Raw genomic sequence first — 19746 nt, forward strand, 5'->3', positions numbered from 1 at the left:
CATTCCCCCCGTTTCCCTGTATCTCATATTTTTAGTAAGGGGCGCTGGAAGCCGGCAGACCCATCAGCGATCCTGTTCTGTCTCCCTGTAATGTTTGTCTGATCTTGAATGGGATTGTGCTGAAAATTTAAATTTTCCTGACGGAATAAATAAAGTACTATCTAATCTAATCCTGGGGATAGATTGATTGGCAACACTAAATCGTCCCGAGTGTGTGAATCTTGTCTGTGCTGGCCCTGTGATGAGGTGGCGACTTGTCCACCCGAATGCAGCAGAGATTTGCTCCAGCACCCCCTGTGATCCCATAAAGGACAAGCGGTAGGAAATGGATGGATAATACATACAGACTTACAGTTAGAATTGAAGACACCACTTGTAAGGATTGGTAAGTAATACCCTATTTTTACACATTTCCTTGTTTGCATTAATCTGGCATACTGCCTAACCTGTTTTGTACAAACAACTGAAAAATAACTGTAGATAAATATGTTCAAAGGTGACTGCATATAAAATATAGATTGTAGCCATAACTCAATGTGCAAACAGGTTTGTGAAAATTAGAAGATCAAATAACAATTTAAAAATGAATGTAGAACAAACATGAACATGATCACAAACTATACAATAGAGCACGTGGGAAGGTCATTTGTCTTTTTTGATGCTGCTTGTACACCACTTCTCAGGTCATCATAAAGCTCCCAGACACATGCAGCCCTTTAGTACTTCTGCATCGTGTCCAAGAGCATCCTAGGTCAAGCCTTCCCGAAAAGCAACGACTACCCTCAATGTAAAGGTCTGTCCTTGGAGCATCATGTTGGAGGGGAACTCACACAAGGCAAATCTTCTCTGGTGGACCCCCTTTTGTACTGGAGTTGATGAACAGTGGTCAATACAAATAAATTCTCCCAGCCTGCAACTATGGGTAACCCTCCCTGCACATATAGTATTTTCTGTTTTGGCGTCTTCTCTGATTGGCCGGAGTCAGTCAGAGTGAGGTAGGTGGAGTTCTTCTTCCACAGCAGTGAGTGAGAGATGTCAGAAGTCTGAAGGACGCCCATGGAGGTAAAGATTAATTGTCCTCGTACTTTGTTTGCTTAGGTAGCAATACGGTGAAGACAATTGTTTTGACAAATAAACAGTTGCAGTTTTGTTCAATGTTCTGTGTATCATAGTGGATGTTGCATTGTGCATCTATTTGTAGCATCCCAGATGTCATTTGGACAGCTTCAAATATTTTCTTCAAGAGTCTTGGGTCACATTACACCCTACGTGGCAATGGCTTTTACCAGTTTATGGAACTGGTTGTTGTTTGCTGCAACTTACATTTTCAAAAGAAATAATGTCCGCCCCGAGAGTGGTAGGTTGTGAGTTCAAACCCCGGCCAAGTCATATCGAAGACTATAAAAATGGGATCCATTACCTCCCTGCTTGGCACTCAGCATCAAGGGTTGGAATTGGGGGTTAAATCACCAAAAATAATTCCCGGGCATTGCTGCTGCTCACTGCTACCCTCACCTACCAGGGGCTAATGAAGGGTGACTTTAACAGAGAGCGCTACCGAAGCTGTGACAAAAGGCATCAATTGCACAAGTCTTTGGCACAGAAACTTTTGATTGATCAACTTTAAGAGGCTGCTGATGGTTTCCATGTTTTACCATTTGTATTTCTACTTTTTTCCGGCTAGCAGATGGAACTGCAATCAGCCATTCTGGACAAGGCAAGAGGTATGAAGTCATCTTCCTGTTTTTGAGTAGAACCACTTGGCCTCCACAATTACCCTTGGTATCTTCTGTTGGGTGCGAGTTTGTGGCACCATCAGACTCCTCACAGGGGGTAAGCATCCTTATGTCTTTTGTAGGCTCGTACAGTATTCCAGTACTAGTACCGTGATAACTAATGAATCATATTGGGTACTATACCACCTCTAAAAAGTACCTGTCTGGTATGTTCACTAATCATCTAAGGAAAACCTGCAACAAGTAAATTTATATTTAATGTACCGTAAGATTTTGTTAAAATAAAAGCCAATGCCATTTTTTTGTGGTCCCCTTTTAGAAAAGTACCAAAAACCATTTTGGTACCAGTACTAAAATATTGGTATCGGGACACTAATCTCTTCTTTTTCAGTGGATGCAGAGTCAATGGCAGAATCATTTATTTTTTACAGCATAAATCCACATTTCCACTGTGGCTGAATTTGTAGTGACGCTGGTACTCTAAGTAAGCAGTTTACTTACGGAACAAATTACAATATTGCATACACTAATGTAAAGCATATAACCTAATAACTCCAAAATTATGATCAGCTAAGTTTTGCCCAAAATTGCGTTACCAGGTTTTGCCTTTGGACGGGAGTGCTGTGGAATAGTGGGACCAGTATTCTTTTCCAGAGTGCTAAGTAACTTGCAAGTCTTATTACATGGGGAATATCAGGGAGTAAGTAGATGTTATCGTGATCCTTAACCATGGTGAGAGGCCTTCTCTCCTCACATATTTCACTTACCCACTGTTGGAGGTCAGTCTGATGTGAACACACCCATCCACTTGTTCCTGTTCTTCACCCTTTATACTCAGGAATGGCAACACACTCGTGCAATTTGTGCTTTGAGGTATTTCTCACACCTATATACACAAGTGATAGCCAGTGATAAGTTATATGGCATGCTCCACAGACTGCAATCCAAGACCCTTCGTTAAAGACCTCACAAAAATATCTGTAGTCTGATGTGTTTTTTCCTTTAGGCAGTACCAGTAGCAGATCATCTTGATGCAGTGCACAACATCAACCCTGACAAAGCATGGTGGTAGTGTCTTCAAGTAAAATGCTGAGGCAATTTTTGATGGATTTTTTTAAGGTTAGGATAAGGAGTAAACGCCTTCACAAGAGCTCCTAGAATGGCCGGAGAAAAATCACTCAACCTATGAGTGCCCAAATCAGGCGGATGAGTTGGCTCTGGATCTACAAAGTCCATCAGCTTGTGTGCCTGTGATGCCCTCCAAACATCAGGTTACATCCTGATCTCTGTTTCTGGACCAAAACTCATTGAACAGCTAATGTGCAAGGAGTCATCTCTGTTTTGAGGCAACATTTAAAAACCATTGTGCTGTTAATTGCAGGTTGTTACACTCTTTACAGTTGCCTTTTATGTCACTGAAGGTAAATTGATGGATAATCCTTGGCTCTTTTAAAACACCTTCCAAATGTGCTCATTAATAGCACAAGTCCAGGTGCCAGAATTCAAAATTGGTTATTCCCTTTTATTGCTTGATACAGTTGGTCTTTGTAGACAACCTTTACTAGAATTAGTTAAATCCATTCGACTTGAAACGCCAGCTAAGAAACCTGATTTGTTGGGCATCTTGCTTTTAGAATAAATACAATTTGCATCAAAAACTTTTTCCGCAATTTATTTTACTATTAGTTAAAATGTGTATTGTACCCAACATGGGGGCCTTAATAAAAGTTGAGTTCAAACTTTCAATTCCACAAATGCACCAGTCTGTTTGCTGCCCCCCGGAGGCAGTGAAGCGTCATTCATGATGCTCATTTGAAACGTAGCAAAACAATCGACAGTTGCGACAACACATTACAGAAACAAAACAGCACGAGCGAGAAATTATGTTTAGACCATAAATTAGACTGACTGGGACAAAATCGGACAACTCCAGTTCAGTCATGACATCATTTCCTAAATAGTAAGCGTTAGTACTTATTGAACTACAGCAGCAGAATTTATGATTTCAATTGCACAAACCAAAGGTATTTTGTTGTTTGGACAGCAAATGACACCATTTTGGTCGAAAATACAATTCCGGTCCGGTCGTGACATCACTTCCTAAATAGTCTCATGTTAATTCATAAACTATAGCAGCACAATGGATCATTTCAACTGCACAAACGAAGACTATTTCAGCAGCCTAGTATGAAGAAACCCGGTTGTTCAGGTTCACAATGACATCACTCCCAGGAAATTTGAAAGTTCCATCCATCCATCCATTTTCTACCGCTTATTCCAAAGTTAATGCTTCAAAAACAAAATCAGCCCAATTAATTTTTGCTGCACAAACAAATGACTAATTTGGAACAAAAAAGGGGGGGCGATTGGGGGATCTGAGTGACCTTTGACCTATAAAATCATTTTTAATAACTCAAAAAAAAACGAAAGCAGCATAACAAACAATTTCAACTGCTTAAACAGCACAAACTATTGGGACTGGTTTTGAAAAAATTATGCACGTTTGTATGTAAATTAATTTCATGATAACATAAACAAAATATAGAAGCTATTTAACACGTTAGCAGCACAAACAATATTTCTGCAATAACTATTTCATTGACCTAAAAATTATTTAATAAGTCTGAAACAAAATTACACAAACAACCATTTCAACTGCACAAACGAATGAGACTATTTCAAAAGTTTTGCAAGGGCCGGGAGGCAAACTTCACACAGGTGCAGGATGTGTTATGTACAACCATGTGTTGACTTTATTTGTTGGTTATTGTTCATTTATACCGTATTTTCCACGCTATAAGCCGCACTTAAAAACCAAATATTTTCTCAAAAGATGACAGTGCGGCTTATAACCCGGTGCGCCTTATATATGTATTAATATAAATATTTATTTTCATAGAGTTTAGGTTTCGCAACTACGGTAAACAGCCGCCATCTTTTTTCCCCGTAGAAGAGGAAGCGCTTCTTCTTCTACGGTAAGCAACCGCCAAGGTAAGCGCCCGCCCACCTGGAAAGAGGAAGTGCTTCTTCTACGGTAAGCACCCGCCCACCTGGAAAGAGGAAGCGCTTCTTCTTCTACGGTACGCAACCGCCAAGGTAAGCACCCGTCCCCGTAGAAGAAGAAGCGCGCGGCTAATCCGAATTCAAACTCAAGGAAATAAGTCACGCAGAAGAACACGGAAATAGAGCAGCAGCGAGAGAATTGAACATAAATGAATCAATGGTGCTTTGATGGAGGAAGCAACAAGATGACCTGCGCCAAGTAAAGAAGACAACACAGAGTTTGAGGGAACAAAGCAAGATGGCAACAGTTGGAGGACAAACTCGAGCAGCAAGCAGAAGTGTCAGTAACATCACTATTCCAATGACGGCAACAGCGCCAGCAAGCGAACTTCACTTGGATGATTTTATAAGGTGGTGCTTCTTGGTGTTTCCGGTTCATGAAAAGACACAATCTCTCCATCCGCACACGGACTACTATTTCACAGCAACTGCCAAAAGACTTTCAAGAAAAGTTGGCTACTTTCCACGCATATTGTAAAAACAAGATAGCTGAAAAAAGATCCGGCCAGGAAGGCAGGATTCATGGAACTGCCGGACAGCAACAGCGACACTGACTCTGATGACTTCGACAAGACGGAGCCCGCCATTTTGGATGCCGTATTCGCCCAATTTTTTAATTCAGACACCGAAGAAGAAAAATTCGAGGGATTTATGGATGAGGAATAACTTCTGAAGGTGAGCTTTAAATGTTTATTTTGTGTGCTGTGGCATTAACGTTCGAGCAAAGTTGAGTTATTGATGTTGCTATTGCTCTGCAATATGTTGAGTGTTACTATTGTTGTGATTGCACATTCGCACACTGGTTTGTATTATTAAAGTTTGACTGACCTATCGGACTGTTTTTTTGACATTCCCTTTAGCGCAGCGTGGGCGCGGCTTATGACCCGGTGCGGCTTATAGGTTTACAAAGTTTTTAAATATGCCATTCATTGAAGGTGCGGTTTATAACACAGGGCGGCTTATAGCGCGGAAAATACGGTACCTTAAGTGGGGAAAAGTTTTTAGGATTGGCTACTGTGCCAAATATGATTTGACAACAAACTTGTGGTCAATTCCATCAACTGCCAAATGGGGGCTGTGAAACCTTCCCAATTCAAACAAGTCAGATAAGTCAATTGGACTGAAATACACCGCAGGCCAAGCTTCTGACTTGTAACGTCTCACGGGCAGCAGTGAAGACTTTGTCGGGCCGGAGTTTGAACAGACGTATTCTCGTTGCATTTTTCCCCTGGTTGTGTGGTGTAGTGATACAGCTGTAAAAAGAAGAAAATAGCACTTAGTGTCATCTTGCAACATCAATTCAGCTTTAGTGCCGGCTATTGCATTGCTCAGGACTTCCATATGATCAGGATTCAGAAACACGGACCTGAAGTGGAGTATCATCAGTTGGCTTAGCTACAAAGCAAACATGCAAACTAAATTAGTAGCACTTACTTGGGGTTTTAAGACTGGCTCCTCTTGTGCTTGAGAATTCTTCCAAGGTTGGTCATCTGGTAAAAAGAATGAAACGGCATTGAGTGACATCTTGCAACATCAATTCAGCTTTAGTGCCGGCTATTGCATTGCTCAGGACTTCCCTATGATCAGGATTCAGAAACACGGACCTGAAGTGGAGTATCATCAGTTGGCTTAGCTATAAAGCAAACATGCAAACTAAATTAGTAGCACTTACTTGGGGTTTTAAGATTGGCTCCTCCTGCACTTGAGAATTCTTCCAAGGTTGGTCATCTAGTAAAAAGAAGAAAACGGCACTTAGTAACATCTTCCAACATCAATTCAGTTTCAGTGCCGGCTATTGCATTGCTCAGGACTTCCATATGATCAGGATTCAGAAACACGGACCTGAACTGGAGTTTCATCAGTTGGCTTAACTACAAAGCAAACATGCAAACTAAATTAGTAGCACTTACTTGGGGTTTTAAGACTGGCTCCTCTTGTGCTTGAGAATTCTTCCAAGGTTGGTCATCTGGTAAAAAGAATAAAACGGCACTGAGTGACATCTTGCAACATCAATTCAGCTTTAGTGCCGGCTATTGCATTGCTCAGGACTTCCATATGATCAGGATTCAGAAACACGGACCTGAAGTTGAGTTTCATCAGTTGGCTTAACTACAAAGCAAACATGCAAACTAAATTAGTAGCACTTACTTGGGGTTTTAAGACTGGCTCCTCTTGTGCTTGAGAATTCTTCCAAGGTTGGTCATCTAGTAAAAAGAAGAAAACGGCACTTAGTAACATCTTGCAACATCAATTCAGTTTCAGTGCCGGCTATTGCATTGCTCAGGACTTCCATATGATCAGGATTCAGAAACACGGACCTGAAGTGGAGTTTCATCAGTTGGCTTAGCTATAAAGCAAACATGCAAACTAAATTAGTAGCACTTACTTGGGGTTTTAAGACTGGCTCCTCCTGCACTTGAGAATTCTTCCAAGGTTGGTCATCTAGTAAAAAGAAGAAAACGGCACTTAGTAACATCTTCCAACATCAATTCAGTTTCAGTGCCGGCTATTGCATTGCTCAGGACTTCCATATGATCAGGATTCAGAAACACGGACCTGAAGTGGAGTTTCATCATTTGGCTTAACTACAAAGCAAACATGCAAACTAAATTAGTAGCACTTACTTGGGGTTTTAAGACTGGCTCCTCTTGTGCTTGAGAATTCTTCCAAGGTTGGTCATCTAGTAAAAAGAAGAAAACGGCACTTAGTAGCATCTTCCAACATCAATTCAGTTTCAGTGCCGGCTATTGCATTGCTCAGGACTTCCATATGATCAGGATTCAGAAACACGGACCTGAAGTGGAGTTTCATCAGTTGGCTTAACTACAAAGCAAACATGCAAACTAAATTAGTAGCACTTACTTGGGGTTTTAAGACTGGCTCCTCTTGTGCTTGAGAATTCTTCCAAGGTTGGTCATCTGGTAAAAAGAATAAAACGACACTGAGTGACATCTTGCAACATCAATTCAGCTTTAGTGCCGGCTATTGCATTGCTCAGGACTTCCATATGATCAGGATTCAGAAACACGGACCTGAAGTGGAGTATCATCAGTTGGCTTAGCTAAAAAGCAAACATGCAAACTAAATTAGTAGCACTTACTTGGGGTTTTAAGACTGGCTCCTCCTGCACTTGAGAATTCTTCCAAGGTTGGTCATCTAGTAAAAAGAAGAAAACGGCACTTAGTGACATCTTGCAACATCAATTCAGCTTTAATGCCAGCTATTGCATTGCTCAGAACTTCCATATGATCAGGATTCAGAAACACGGACCTGAAGTGGAGTATCATCAGTTGGCTAAGCTACAAAGAAAGCATGCAAACTAAATTATTAGCACTTACTTAGTGTTTTAGGACTGGGTCCTCTTGTGCTTAAGAATTCTTCCACGGTTGGTCATCATGTGCACAGACAGGCTGAAATGTGACAAATTGCAAGTTGAACTGCTCAAAATTCATAACCATGTTAATTGTTGAGATCTGGGGGAACTGCACTTTTTTTGGAATTCGTTTACAATCCTTAAGACAAGATTTGTTTTTTCCATTCTAACAAAAATCGTCTTTCTTGCTGGATAATGCAGCTAATATGAGCAATCAATTCTACCTCTAAATGACTAAAAATGCATTCAAAAACAGTCAATACTTCAGTTCCATAACCTGCATAATAACCAATGTGTAGCAACATTGTTATTGCAAGAGCGAACACTGAGGAACTCTTTCTCTAGTGTACCAAAACAGCGTGGGACAGCTTTTACGTCAGCACGAAACGCATCGGAGTTGGTTTATGCACATCACTGTGATAGAACAATTCGTAATGGCTGAAAAACTTGTATTAGCCCACATTTCAGGTTTTGTTTGTAGACAGCTAACTCGAAGAGCATACGCACTGTAGTGTATGGTAATGTGCTGCATGTACCATGAACAATAGGAAAGTGACTTTTTACTTGATGGACAGTTGGCCGGGGATGTTTCAAGTTGATTTGGGTAACAATCCATTTATTCGGCATAGCTTGGCTCAACGTTCCAGATTTGACTGTCGCACTTTGCTTTAGTCTGCTTTAATGTTTCAGCCTCTTTTTGTGCTAGCTTCTATAAGCAGTATTTTTAACTTCTAAAAGACAATCTTGTGAATCCTCTTTAGACCAAAAATAGTCTTCATTGTCAGTTACCAAGTCTGCCATGGTTAGAAAACACTTGCGTTTGATTCCGAGAGCAGCAACAAATTTGTTGCAATAAGTCAAAAGAGCACGGCTATAGAAACAGAAATAAATGCTAAGAATTAGTTCCAATGTGCATGAAATGAACAAAATATGTTAAGTATTGTACATATTACATGTTATGATTGTCTGTTATTACATTATATATAGATTGGCAGCGTGTATATAAAACACTGAGGGTTTTGAAGTTGTTTTAGAGTGCTTTGAAAGCTGCAACGGTGACTCCCATTAGCCGCATCTTGCAAGTGTTTAACTTTATAATCCTAAAAAAGAAAGAGAGACTTGCTCTGGTCTCTCATGATTGTTAACGATAGGCAAAAATCTCCTTTAAGACTCAGAAGTTCATTTACCCAGGTGTCAAGATACACGGATCGGTGAACTAGCTTCAACTCATGCGACAGTAATGATAGTCTGAAAAAAATATTAACTCACTTGCAGTTTGCTTTAATAAAGCAGTAGGCTTGATCATATGGGGCAAGTATCATGTGGTATCAACTGGTTCTTGTTCTGCAGAGTGATGCCTGTTAAAAAAGTTACATTCGGATCAATGACCATCATGAAAGTCAGTACTCATGCCAGGGAGTTCACCTTTGAATCTTGAGCTCTTTCCATGTTCTTTTGAGATGGATACAGAAAGGGTCAACTGAAGGAGTCTACTACTTGCTAGTGCCTTCTGACCATACCGACATTTGGGTACTATTTAATATGAGTAGGTGGAAACATTAAGCACATACCTTCTGTTAAGCAATACTCCTGACTGGTGTTAAATCTCAATGCCAGAAGTTCAACCCTAGAATACAAGCTCAACAATGTGAATGAAAGGCCCAACTCCTGACTTGAAACCAATTATTTATTTTCTTAATGAACTCCAGTCAGCCTTAATTAACTCTAGTCAGCAAGTATAAATTTATGCCTTGATTTTCTTCGGTGCTCCTTTCTTTCCAGGCTTCTTCTTAGGTTTCAGCATTTTTGCCTTGATCTGTGGGGAAAAAACAATTTCAGTTGGATAAAGCCGTAAGGCCTGATTTACTAAGATTGTAATACCATGCGCTTAACACCACATGCAATGTATAAAATTGCAAGTACTATTATTGGGCATGTTGCATGTCCTCTACTAACATTGCGTACAATTCAAGCGTCTTGCGTACAACTTTATATAAAATGAGGATTGGGCGCATACTATTTACACACACCTGTGGCGTGTGCAATTTTTAAACAAGCATGTATCCCTTGTTATAGGCATATTTAGATGGTCCAAAATGCATCTAAATGGGAACCAACTATTTACTTAATTTTATTTAAAATCGCTGAAAGTGCCCTACTGGGAGGTGGCCGCACTTGCTGTGCTCAAGACGCAAAAATGCACCCCCCGCAACCCCAAAAGGGAATAAGCGGTAGAAAATGGATGGATGGATGGATTTGATGTTACGAATAAAAATAAAATAAAAAAACATTAAAAAAAAGACCGGCACACAACAAAACGTAATAAATTAATTGGTTTTAATAAGCCTCTTAAATCACCTTGCATGCAGTTATAAAATTATAAAAAGGGTGTTAAGTAGGCAATATGTTTTAACGCTTTTAAAATGACAAGTCTGTGTAAATATGCCAACAAATGTTAGGGTTTCGCTATACTGTAACTGAACGTGGCACACCGCCTCCGTAAAATCATAGAAAGATAGCGATTTTAATTCCTTCAGGATAGCCCCCACTCCTTAAAAATAAGGGTATTACATGGAAACTAATTAATACATTGTAGCCTCCAGAAAAAGTCACGCTTGCTATTTTAACCTGAGAATTTTATTGTAAAAGTTGGCCCAATTCCAACAGGTTTTTCCTCCCATGTAAACACTTTCATCTCTGTGATTCTGTTTTAGAGATCATGGGAAAAATAAATCAAAACCACACAAACATAAATCACCACCATCAGGTCGTTACAATATAAATGGATATATATATATATATATAATTTGTGCACCATCGGCAACCGAAGCATCAAATTCAAGCTGTCGAAAAAACTACTTTCACTATGAAAAACAAATTGCATGTTGTGATGTGAAGACGAAGCACGCAATTGGAGCATAATCCACACGTGTGCTATGTAGACATAATATAAACCAGGTATACCCGCGGACAGCGATTTCCAAAATGTGCGAATATTAAGAGGACAGTAGAGGTTTTTAAAGAAAGAAAGTCAAACTGGAGCAGCAGTGCCAAACAAGTGTGACTTCAGGCTTGCTGCAACTTGCTTTTCGTTGGGGACATAAGTTCTAAACAAGTAAATTTTATTCTAAAACCAGAAAAAAAACTAGTTTTGTTGCTAGTCATTTGAAAGAAAGAAAAAGTCACTAAAAGTCTCTATAGACAATTTAAAAATTCTCAATAAGCAGCAAGAATGGGGAAAAAAACCCTATATTGATATAATGTAAAAATGGTAATAATAATTAGATTTGTTTGAAATGTATATACTGCATAGATTTTTGGCCCTTTTAAAAGAAAATCATATAGCCAATTGTGCAAATTATACGATGGCGCCATAGTGACTACCTCCCCCACCACAGGAATCATGGCAATCCTACGGGAAACCCTGCCATGGGACGGAGGATTCTGCCTATAAACTCTTTGCAGCACGAACACAAAGTGTAAGTTTGCACATACTTCTCAGAAGTGCTACATAAAACGTGTTGATAAATCACATTGTGCGTGCTGTATAACATTTACATCCTCTCCTAGGTTGTGGGCGTTTTGACGATCAGCATCTACATATTAATGAAGACAGACGCAAAAGGGATTTCAAGCCTTATTTAGCTCACTTAGACGCAATCCCCTCTGCACATGCCAAGTAGATCAGCGTTGCGTGTGCTATCAAGTTTGCAAATGTTTTAATACACACAAACCTTTAGTAAATCAGGCCCATAATGTACCAAACACCAAAGAGTGGTTGTTTCTTACCTTGGGGTCATGCTTAAGAATGGCATGACGTCTTGCTGTCTTGGCGTGGGGGTTCAGTTTGAACATAACCCTAATGTTCTTAAGGGGATTCTTCTTCAGTACTCTGCGGTTGAGCTTCTTGCTACAGGGAGAAGATGAGCTTTTAATTTGTTCAATTAATGATTATTGAATACTTGTATCATTTCAATGCTCAGGATTTTGTTATATTTAATATCAGGATTCAGAAACACAGACCAAAGTAGAGTATCATCATAGCCATCGCAACAAAGTCAGAAATGTTCAGTCAGTACTTACTTGGGTGCACGAAGTGCTTTCTGGACCTCCTCACTCTTCAGAATCCTGCTCAGGTCTGTGTTTGTCATCTTATGCATTGGCAGGCTAATTTACGAAAAATATATTAGTATTGTAAAGGCTGAACAAAACCATATTTATCAATATGACAGTCAATTGACTCAGAACTTCATTCATATCACAGGTTTCAAAAACACGGACCGTGAAGTAGAAAAGCTCATCACAGCAATATGTTACTTTCTGCCATAATGCTTACACTTGCACAAAAAAATTTAAATCTTACTTGTAGTCAACTTTGAGGGAGGAAGCTTTACGCCAGGTGCCATACAGTTGATCTAGCCTACGGAAAGCACTCTCTGTCCAGATGCAGAAGCGTGTAACATGACCACCAGGGGCCAATCTCAGAAGGTTCAGCTTGTTTACATTCTGCAGAGTTATTCCTGCAAAACAACACAAATATATACCATGCATGCACATGATTCAAGAGTTTAAACAAGATAGGAACAAAAATGATTAAGTAATCTATTCTTTCATGCTCAAAATTTGAAGTACCAGTAGAATTAAAAAACAAGTTGACTTTATATGCCTAAACGGAGTAAAAGTTGAAGAGAATAAGCGGTAGAAAATGGATGGATAATTCATGTCTTATCTTTTGACATTACCGACAACGTCCAACTTTACACAGTGTGCATCTTTGAACATCGCTTTGTGGAGTGTACATTTGTTCCTGTCCGCATTAGTGTGAATGATTGTCTCTGTGTCCTGCGGTTGGCCATGCTAATTTGAGTTAGCTTGACTATGAGCTAGTCCATTGTACGTTAAATGAAGCTAGCAGCATTACAGCACAACCTTTATTCTGTTTAATTGTATTGCTTTTTTCTGTTTATTTCAAATTATATTATTAATCTGACGTGATTCCTACATGTATGTGCACTGTGTGTACAAATAATGTACTTTAATGTGGTTAGTTTTACAATGACTAAAAAATAACTTTTTTTTCCAACTCTATCGCAAAAGGACGGTTTACATATTTGGCAAACTAAATTGCAACACATAAGTACAGTCTTAAGTACAATAAGCAGCAACAATTGAAATTGCATTGAAGAAGAGCAGAGTCTAACAAGTCATTCTTTCTGTTAAAGCTGATTGTGATTCTGATGAAGACGTATATAAATATTCGTATTAGTGGTATTAACTAATGACACTAATATTAGTTTTTAAATATACAAAGCATGTGTTCAGCCTTTTTAAGAGTATATTCATCATTGCAAATCAAGATAGTCTACTGACCATGCCACTAGCCACGCCAGTATTAAGTGGCAATTAAGAGGAAACCCTGTATGAGTTTCTTTTTAATGCATTTTAAGTCTTAAATAGACAAATACGCTCGTCAATGGGGGACCTATTTCACCCATAAGACCCTGCCACCAAAACACTTTATACATATTGAGACCTGAATTTTAACCAAATATTAACAATATTGTTATAAGCGCCAACACAGCCAAACAGATTGATAACAGCCAAGTAGCCATCTGATTTGGGTAACAATCCATTTATTCGGCATAGCTTGGCTCAACGTTCCAGATTTGACTGTCGCACTTTGCTTTAGTCTGCTTTAATGTTTCAGCCTCTTTTTGTGCTAGCTTCTATAAGCAGTATTTTTAACTTCTAAAAGACAATCTTGTGAATCCTCTTTAGACCAAAAATAGTCTTCATTGTCAGTTACCAAGTCTGCCATGGTTAGAAAACACTTGCGTTTGATTCCGAGAGCAGCAACAAATTTGTTGCAATAAGTCAAAAGAGCACGGCTATAGAAACAGAAATAAATGCTAAGAATTAGTTCCAGTGTGCATGAAATGAACAAAATATGTTAAGTATTGTACATATTACATGTTATGATTGTCTGTTATTACATTATATATAGATTGGCAGCGTGTATATAAAACATTGAGGGTTTTGAAGTTGTTTTAGAGTGCTTTGAAAGCTGCAACGGTGACTCCCATTAGCCGCATCTTGCAAGTGTTTAACTTTATAATCCTAAAAAAGAAAAAGAGACTTGCTCTGGTCTCTCATGATTGTTAACGATAGGCAAAAATCTCCTTTAAGACTCAGAAGTTCATTTACACAGGTGTCAAGATACACGGATCGGTGAACTAGCTTCAACTCATGCGACAGTAATGATAGTCTGAAAAAATATTAACTCACTTGCAGTTTGCTTTAATAAAGCAGTAGGCTTGATCATATGGGGCAAGTATCATGTGGTATCAACTGGTTCTTGTTCTGCAGAGTGATGCCTGTTAAAAAAGTTACATTCGGATCAATGACCATCATGAAAGTCAGTACTCATGCCAGGGAGTTCACCTTTGAATCTTGAGCTCTTTCCATGTTCTTTTGAGATGGATACAGAAAGGGTCAACTGAAGGAGTCTACTACTTGCTAGTGCCTTCTGACCATACCGACATTTGGGTACTATTTAATATGAGTAGGTGGAAACATTAAGCACATACCTTCTGTTAAGCAATACTCCTGACTGGTGTTAAATCTCAATGCCAGAAGTTCAACCCTAGAATACAAGCTCAACAATGTGAATGAAAGGCCCAACTCCTGACTTGAAACCAATTATTTATTTTCTTAATGAACTCCAGTCAGCCTTAATTAACTCTAGTCAGCAAGTATAAATTTATGCCTTGATTTTCTTCGGTGCTCCATTCTTTCCAGGCTTCTTCTTAGGTTTCAGCATTTTTGCCTTGATCTGTGGGGAAAAAACAATTTCAGTTGGATAAAGCCGTAAGGCCTGATTTACTAAGATTGTAATACCATGCGCTTAACACCACATGCAATGTATAAAATTGCAAGTACTATTATTGGGCATGTTGCATGTCCTCTACTAACATTGCGTACAATTCAAGCGTCTTGCGTACAACTTTATATAAAATGAGGATTGGGCGCATACTATTTACACACACCTGTGGCGTGTGCAATTTTTAAACAAGCATGTATCCCTTGTTATAGGCATATTTAGATGGTCCAAAATGCATCTAAATGGGAACCAACTATTTACTTAATTTTATTTAAAATCGCTGAAAGTGCCCTACTGGGAGGTGGCCGCACTTGCTGTGCTCAAGACGCAAAAATGCACCCCCCGCAACCCCAAAAGGGAATAAGCGGTAGAAAATGGATGGATGGATGGATTTGATGTTACGAATAAAAATAAAATAAAAAAACATTAAAAAAAAGACCGGCACACAACAAAACGTAATAAATTAATTGGTTTTAATAAGCCTCTTAAATCACCTTGCATGCAGTTATAAAATTATAAAAAGGGTGTTAAGTAGGCAATATGTTTTAACGCTTTTAAAATGACAAGTCTGTGTAAATATGCCAACAAATGTTAGGGTTTCGCTATACTGTAACTGAACGTGGCACACCGCCTCCGTAAAATCATAGAAAGATAGCGATTTTAATTCCTTCAGGATAGCCCCCACTCCTTAAAAATAAGGGTATTACATGGAAACTAATTAATACATTGTAGCCTCCAGAAAAAGTCAGACGCTTGCTATTTTAACCTGAGAATTTTATTGTAAAAGTTGGCCCAATTCCAACAGGTTTTTCCTCCCATGTAAACACTTTCATCTCTGTGATTCTGTTTTAGAGATCATGGGAAAAATAAATCAAAACCACACAAACATAAATCACCACCATCAGGTCGTTACAATATAAATGGATATATATATTTATATATATATACATATAATTTGTGCACCATCGGCAACCGAAGCATCAAATTCAAGCTGTCGAAAAAACTACTTTCACTATGAAAAACAAATTGCATGTTGTGATGTGAAGACGAAGCACGCAATTGGAGCATAATCCACACGTGTGCTATGTAGACATAATATAAACCAGGTATACCCGCGGACAGCGATCTCCAAAATGTGCGAATATTAAGAGGACAGTAGAGGTTTTTAAAGAAAGAAAGTCAAACTGGAGCAGCAGTGCCAAACAAGTGTGACTTCAGGCTTGCTGCAACTTGCTTTTCGTTGGGGACATAAGTTCTAAACAAGTAAATTTTATTCTAAAACCAGAAAAAAAACTAGTTTTGTTGCTAGTCATTTGAAAGAAAGAAAAAGTCACTAAAAGTCTCTATAGACAATTTAAAAATTCTCAATAAGCAGCAAGAATGGGGAAAAAAACCCTATATTGATATAATGTAAAAATGGTAATAATAATTAGATTTGTTTGAAATGTATATACTGCATAGATTTTTGGCCCTTTTAAAAGAAAATCATATAGCCAATTGTGCAAATTATACGATGGCGCCATAGTGACTACCTCCCCCACCACAGGAATCATGGCAATCCTACGGGAAACCCTGCCATGGGACGGAGGATTCTGCCTATAAACTCTTTGCAGCACGAACACAAAGTGTAAGTTTGCACATACTGCTACATAAAACGTGTTGATAAATCACATTGTGCGTGCTGTATAACATTTACATCCTCTCCTAGGTTGTGGGCGTTTTGACGATCAGCATCTACATATTAATGAAGACAGACGCAAAAGGGATTTCAAGCCTTATTTAGCTCACTTAGACGCAATCCCCTCTGCACATGCCAAGTAGATCAGCGTTGCGTGTGCTATCAAGTTTGCAAATGTTTTAATACACACAAACCTTTAGTAAATCAGGCCCATAATGTACCAAACACCAAAGAGTGGTTGTTTCTTACCTTGGGGTCATGCTTAAGAATGGCATGACGTCTTGCTGTCTTGGCGTGGGGGTTCAGTTTGAACATAACCCTAATGTTCTTAAGGGGATTCTTCTTCAGTACTCTGCGGTTGATCTTCTTGCTACAGGGAGAAGATGAGCTTTTAATTTGTTCAATTAATGATTATTGAATACTTGTATCATTTCAATGCTCAGGATTTTGTTATATTTAATATCAGGATTCAGAAACACAGACCAAAGTAGAGTATCATCATAGCCATCGCAACAAAGTCAGAAATGTTCAGTCAGTACTTACTTGGGTGCACGAAGTGCTTTCTGGACCTCCTCACTCTTCAGAATCCTGCTCAGGTCTGTGTTTGTCATCTTATGCATTGGCAGGCTAATTTACGAAAAATATATTAGTATTGTAAAGGCTGAACAAAACCATATTTATCAATATGACAGTCAATTGACTCAGAACTTCATTCATATCACAGGTTTCAAAAACACGGACCGTGAAGTAGAAAAGCTCATCACAGCAATATGTTACTTTCTGCCATAATGCTTACACTTGCACAAAAAAATTTAAATCTTACTTGTAGTCAACTTTGAGGGAGGAAGCTTTACGCCAGGTGCCATACAGTTGATCTAGCCTACGGAAAGCACTCTCTGTCCAGATGCAGAAGCGTGTAACATGACCACCAGGGGCCAATCTCAGAAGGTTCAGCTTGTTTACATTCTGCAGAGTTATTCCTGCAAAACAACACAAATATATACCATGCATGCACATGATTCAAGAGTTTAAACAAGATAGGAACAAAAATGATTAAGTAATCTATTCTTTCATGCTCAAAATTTGAAGTACCAGTAGAATTAAAAAACAAGTTGACTTTATATGCCTAAACGGAGTAAAAGTTGAAGAGAATAAGCGGTAGAAAATGGATGGATAATTCATGTCTTATCTTTTGACATTACCGACAACGTCCAACTTTACACAGTGTGCATCTTTGAACATCGCTTTGTGGAGTGTACATTTGTTCCTGTCCGCATTAGTGTGAATGATTGTCTCTGTGTCCTGCGGTTGGCCATGCTAATTTGAGTTAGCTTGACTATGAGCTAGTCCATTGTACGTTAAATGAAGCTAGCAGCATTACAGCACAACCTTTATTCTGTTTAATTGTATTGCTTTTTTCTGTTTATTTCAAATTATATTATTAATCTGACGTGATTCCTACATGTATGTGCACTGTGTGTACAAATAATGTACTTTAATGTGGTTAGTTTTACAATGACTAAAAAATAACTTTTTTTTCCAACTCTATCGCAAAAGGACGGTTTACATATTTGGCAAACTAAATTGCAACACATAAGTACAGTCTTAAGTACAATAAGCAGCAACAATTGAAATTGCATTGAAGAAGAGCAGAGTCTAACAAGTCATTCTTTCTGTTAAAGCTGATTGTGATTCTGATGAAGACGTATATAAATATTCGTATTAGTGGTATTAACTAATGACACTAATATTAGTTTTTAAATATACAAAGCATGTGTTCAGCCTTTTTAAGAGTATATTCATCATTGCAAATCAAGATAGTCTACTGACCATGCCACTAGCCACGCCAGTATTAAGTGGCAATTAAGAGGAAACCCTGTATGAGTTTCTTTTTAATGCATTTTAAGTCTTAAATAGACAAATACGCTCGTCAATGGGGGACCTATTTCACCCATAAGACCCTGCCACCAAAACACTTTATACATATTGAGACCTGAATTTTAACCAAATATTAACAATATTGTTATAAGCGCCAACACAGCCAAACAGATTGATAACAGCCAAGTAGCCATCTGATTTGGGTAACAATCCATTTATTCGGCATAGCTTGGCTCAACGTTCCAGATTTGACTGTCGCACTTTGCTTTAGTCTGCTTTAATGTTTCAGCCTCTTTTTGTGCTAGCTTCTATAAGCAGTATTTTTAACTTCTAAAAGACAATCTTGTGAATCCTCTTTAGACCAAAAATAGTCTTCATTGTCAGTTACCAAGTCTGCCATGGTTAGAAAACACTTGCGTTTGATTCCGAGAGCAGCAACAAATTTGTTGCAATAAGTCAAAAGAGCACGGCTATAGAAACAGAAATAAATGCTAAGAATTAGTTCCAGTGTGCATGAAATGAACAAAATATGTTAAGTATTGTACATATTACATGTTATGATTGTCTGTTATTACATTATATATAGATTGGCAGCGTGTATATAAAACATTGAGGGTTTTGAAGTTGTTTTAGAGTGCTTTGAAAGCTGCAACGGTGACTCCCATTAGCCGCATCTTGCAAGTGTTTAACTTTATAATCCTAAAAAAGAAAAAGAGACTTGCTCTGGTCTCTCATGATTGTTAACGATAGGCAAAAATCTCCTTTAAGACTCAGAAGTTCATTTACACAGGTGTCAAGATACACGGATCGGTGAACTAGCTTCAACTCATGCGACAGTAATGATACAGTCTGAAAAAATATTAACTCACTTGCAGTTTGCTTTAATAAAGCAGTAGGCTTGATCATATGGGGCAAGTATCATGTGGTATCAACTGGTTCTTGTTCTGCAGAGTGATGCCTGTTAAAAAAGTTACATTCGGATCAATGACCATCATGAAAGTCAGTACTCATGCCAGGGAGTTCACCTTTGAATCTTGAGCTCTTTCCATGTTCTTTTGAGATGGATACAGAAAGGGTCAACTGAAGGAGTCTACTACTTGCTAGTGCCTTCTGACCATACCGACATTTGGGTACTATT

The 19746-nt window shown here is 38.6% G+C and overlaps 2 protein-coding genes, 1 long non-coding RNA gene and 4 other non-coding genes across 10 annotated transcripts; all 7 read right to left on the reverse strand.

The window, feature by feature from the left end:
• Positions 1 to 3392: 3392 nt before the first annotated feature.
• LOC133563166 (uncharacterized) lies at positions 3393 to 7634 on the reverse strand. Of its 3 annotated transcripts, XR_009809007.1 has the most exons (7): positions 7424 to 7634; positions 7186 to 7241; positions 6948 to 7003; positions 6710 to 6765; positions 6472 to 6527; positions 6234 to 6289; positions 3393 to 6052 (listed from the first exon to the last, which is right to left on the reverse strand). It is a non-coding gene; the product is annotated as an uncharacterized LOC133563166 (long non-coding RNA). The 3 variants fall into 3 exon arrangements; XR_009809009.1 differs by lacking the exon at positions 7186 to 7241 and having other exon boundaries at positions 7424 to 7632; XR_009809008.1 differs by lacking the exons at positions 6472 to 6527; positions 6948 to 7003; positions 7186 to 7241; positions 7424 to 7634 and having other exon boundaries at positions 6710 to 6913.
• LOC133563917 (small nucleolar RNA SNORD18) lies at positions 7316 to 7380 on the reverse strand. The gene has a single exon (XR_009809189.1). It is a non-coding gene; the product is annotated as a small nucleolar RNA SNORD18 (small nucleolar RNA).
• Positions 7635 to 8027: 393 nt separating the features above from the next.
• Positions 8028 to 8096, reverse strand: LOC133563916 (small nucleolar RNA SNORD18). The gene has a single exon (XR_009809188.1). It is a non-coding gene; the product is annotated as a small nucleolar RNA SNORD18 (small nucleolar RNA).
• A 1749-nt stretch (positions 8097 to 9845) lies between these two features.
• Positions 9846 to 14904, reverse strand: LOC133563164 (large ribosomal subunit protein uL4-like). 2 transcript variants are annotated; one of them, XM_061917138.1, is made up of 6 exons: positions 14760 to 14904; positions 14458 to 14546; positions 12536 to 12692; positions 12256 to 12339; positions 11962 to 12082; positions 9846 to 9988 (listed from the first exon to the last, which is right to left on the reverse strand). In XM_061917138.1, the coding sequence occupies exons 2-6, from the start codon at positions 14492 to 14494 to the stop codon at positions 9917 to 9919; spliced, it is 471 nt and encodes a 156-aa protein (XP_061773122.1). In that variant the 5' UTR covers positions 14495 to 14546; positions 14760 to 14904; the 3' UTR covers positions 9846 to 9916. The 2 variants fall into 2 exon arrangements, with proteins under 2 accessions (XP_061773122.1, XP_061773121.1); XM_061917137.1 differs by having other exon boundaries at positions 14614 to 14760.
• Positions 12410 to 12481, reverse strand: LOC133563910 (small nucleolar RNA SNORD18). The gene has a single exon (XR_009809183.1). It is a non-coding gene; the product is annotated as a small nucleolar RNA SNORD18 (small nucleolar RNA).
• LOC133563163 (large ribosomal subunit protein uL4-like) lies at positions 14862 to 19733 on the reverse strand. The gene is made up of 5 exons (XM_061917136.1): positions 19478 to 19733; positions 17554 to 17710; positions 17274 to 17357; positions 16980 to 17100; positions 14862 to 15004 (listed from the first exon to the last, which is right to left on the reverse strand). The coding sequence occupies exons 1-5, from the start codon at positions 19512 to 19514 to the stop codon at positions 14933 to 14935; spliced, it is 471 nt and encodes a 156-aa protein (XP_061773120.1). The 5' UTR covers positions 19515 to 19733; the 3' UTR covers positions 14862 to 14932.
• LOC133563912 (small nucleolar RNA SNORD18) lies at positions 17428 to 17499 on the reverse strand. Its single transcript, XR_009809184.1, has one exon. It is a non-coding gene; the product is annotated as a small nucleolar RNA SNORD18 (small nucleolar RNA).
• Positions 19734 to 19746: the final 13 nt, after the last annotated feature.

This window comes from Nerophis ophidion, linkage group LG12, assembly GCF_033978795.1.
Source record: "Nerophis ophidion isolate RoL-2023_Sa linkage group LG12, RoL_Noph_v1.0, whole genome shotgun sequence".
Lineage (NCBI taxonomy): Eukaryota > Metazoa > Chordata > Actinopteri > Syngnathiformes > Syngnathidae > Nerophis > Nerophis ophidion.

Excerpts from the sequence above, each read along its gene's own strand:
- LOC133563164 (XM_061917138.1), bottom strand. The coding sequence starts at position 14,494 with ATGATCAAGCCTACTGCTTTATTAAAGCAAACTGCAA. Across the intron at positions 12,340-12,535 it reads TCCCTCAAAGTTGACTACAA|CCTGCCAATGCATAAGATGA; the intron begins GTAAGATTTAAA and ends TTCGTAAATTAG. Across the intron at positions 9,989-11,961 it reads TTCTTAAGCATGACCCCAAG|ATCAAGGCAAAAATGCTGAA; the intron begins GTAAGAAACAAC and ends TTTTCCCCACAG.
- LOC133563163 (XM_061917136.1), bottom strand. The coding sequence starts at position 19,514 with ATGATCAAGCCTACTGCTTTATTAAAGCAAACTGCAA. Across the intron at positions 17,711-19,477 it reads TTTATTAAAGCAAACTGCAA|GAATAACTCTGCAGAATGTA; the intron begins GTGAGTTAATAT and ends GTTGTTTTGCAG. Across the intron at positions 17,358-17,553 it reads TCCCTCAAAGTTGACTACAA|CCTGCCAATGCATAAGATGA; the intron begins GTAAGATTTAAA and ends TTCGTAAATTAG.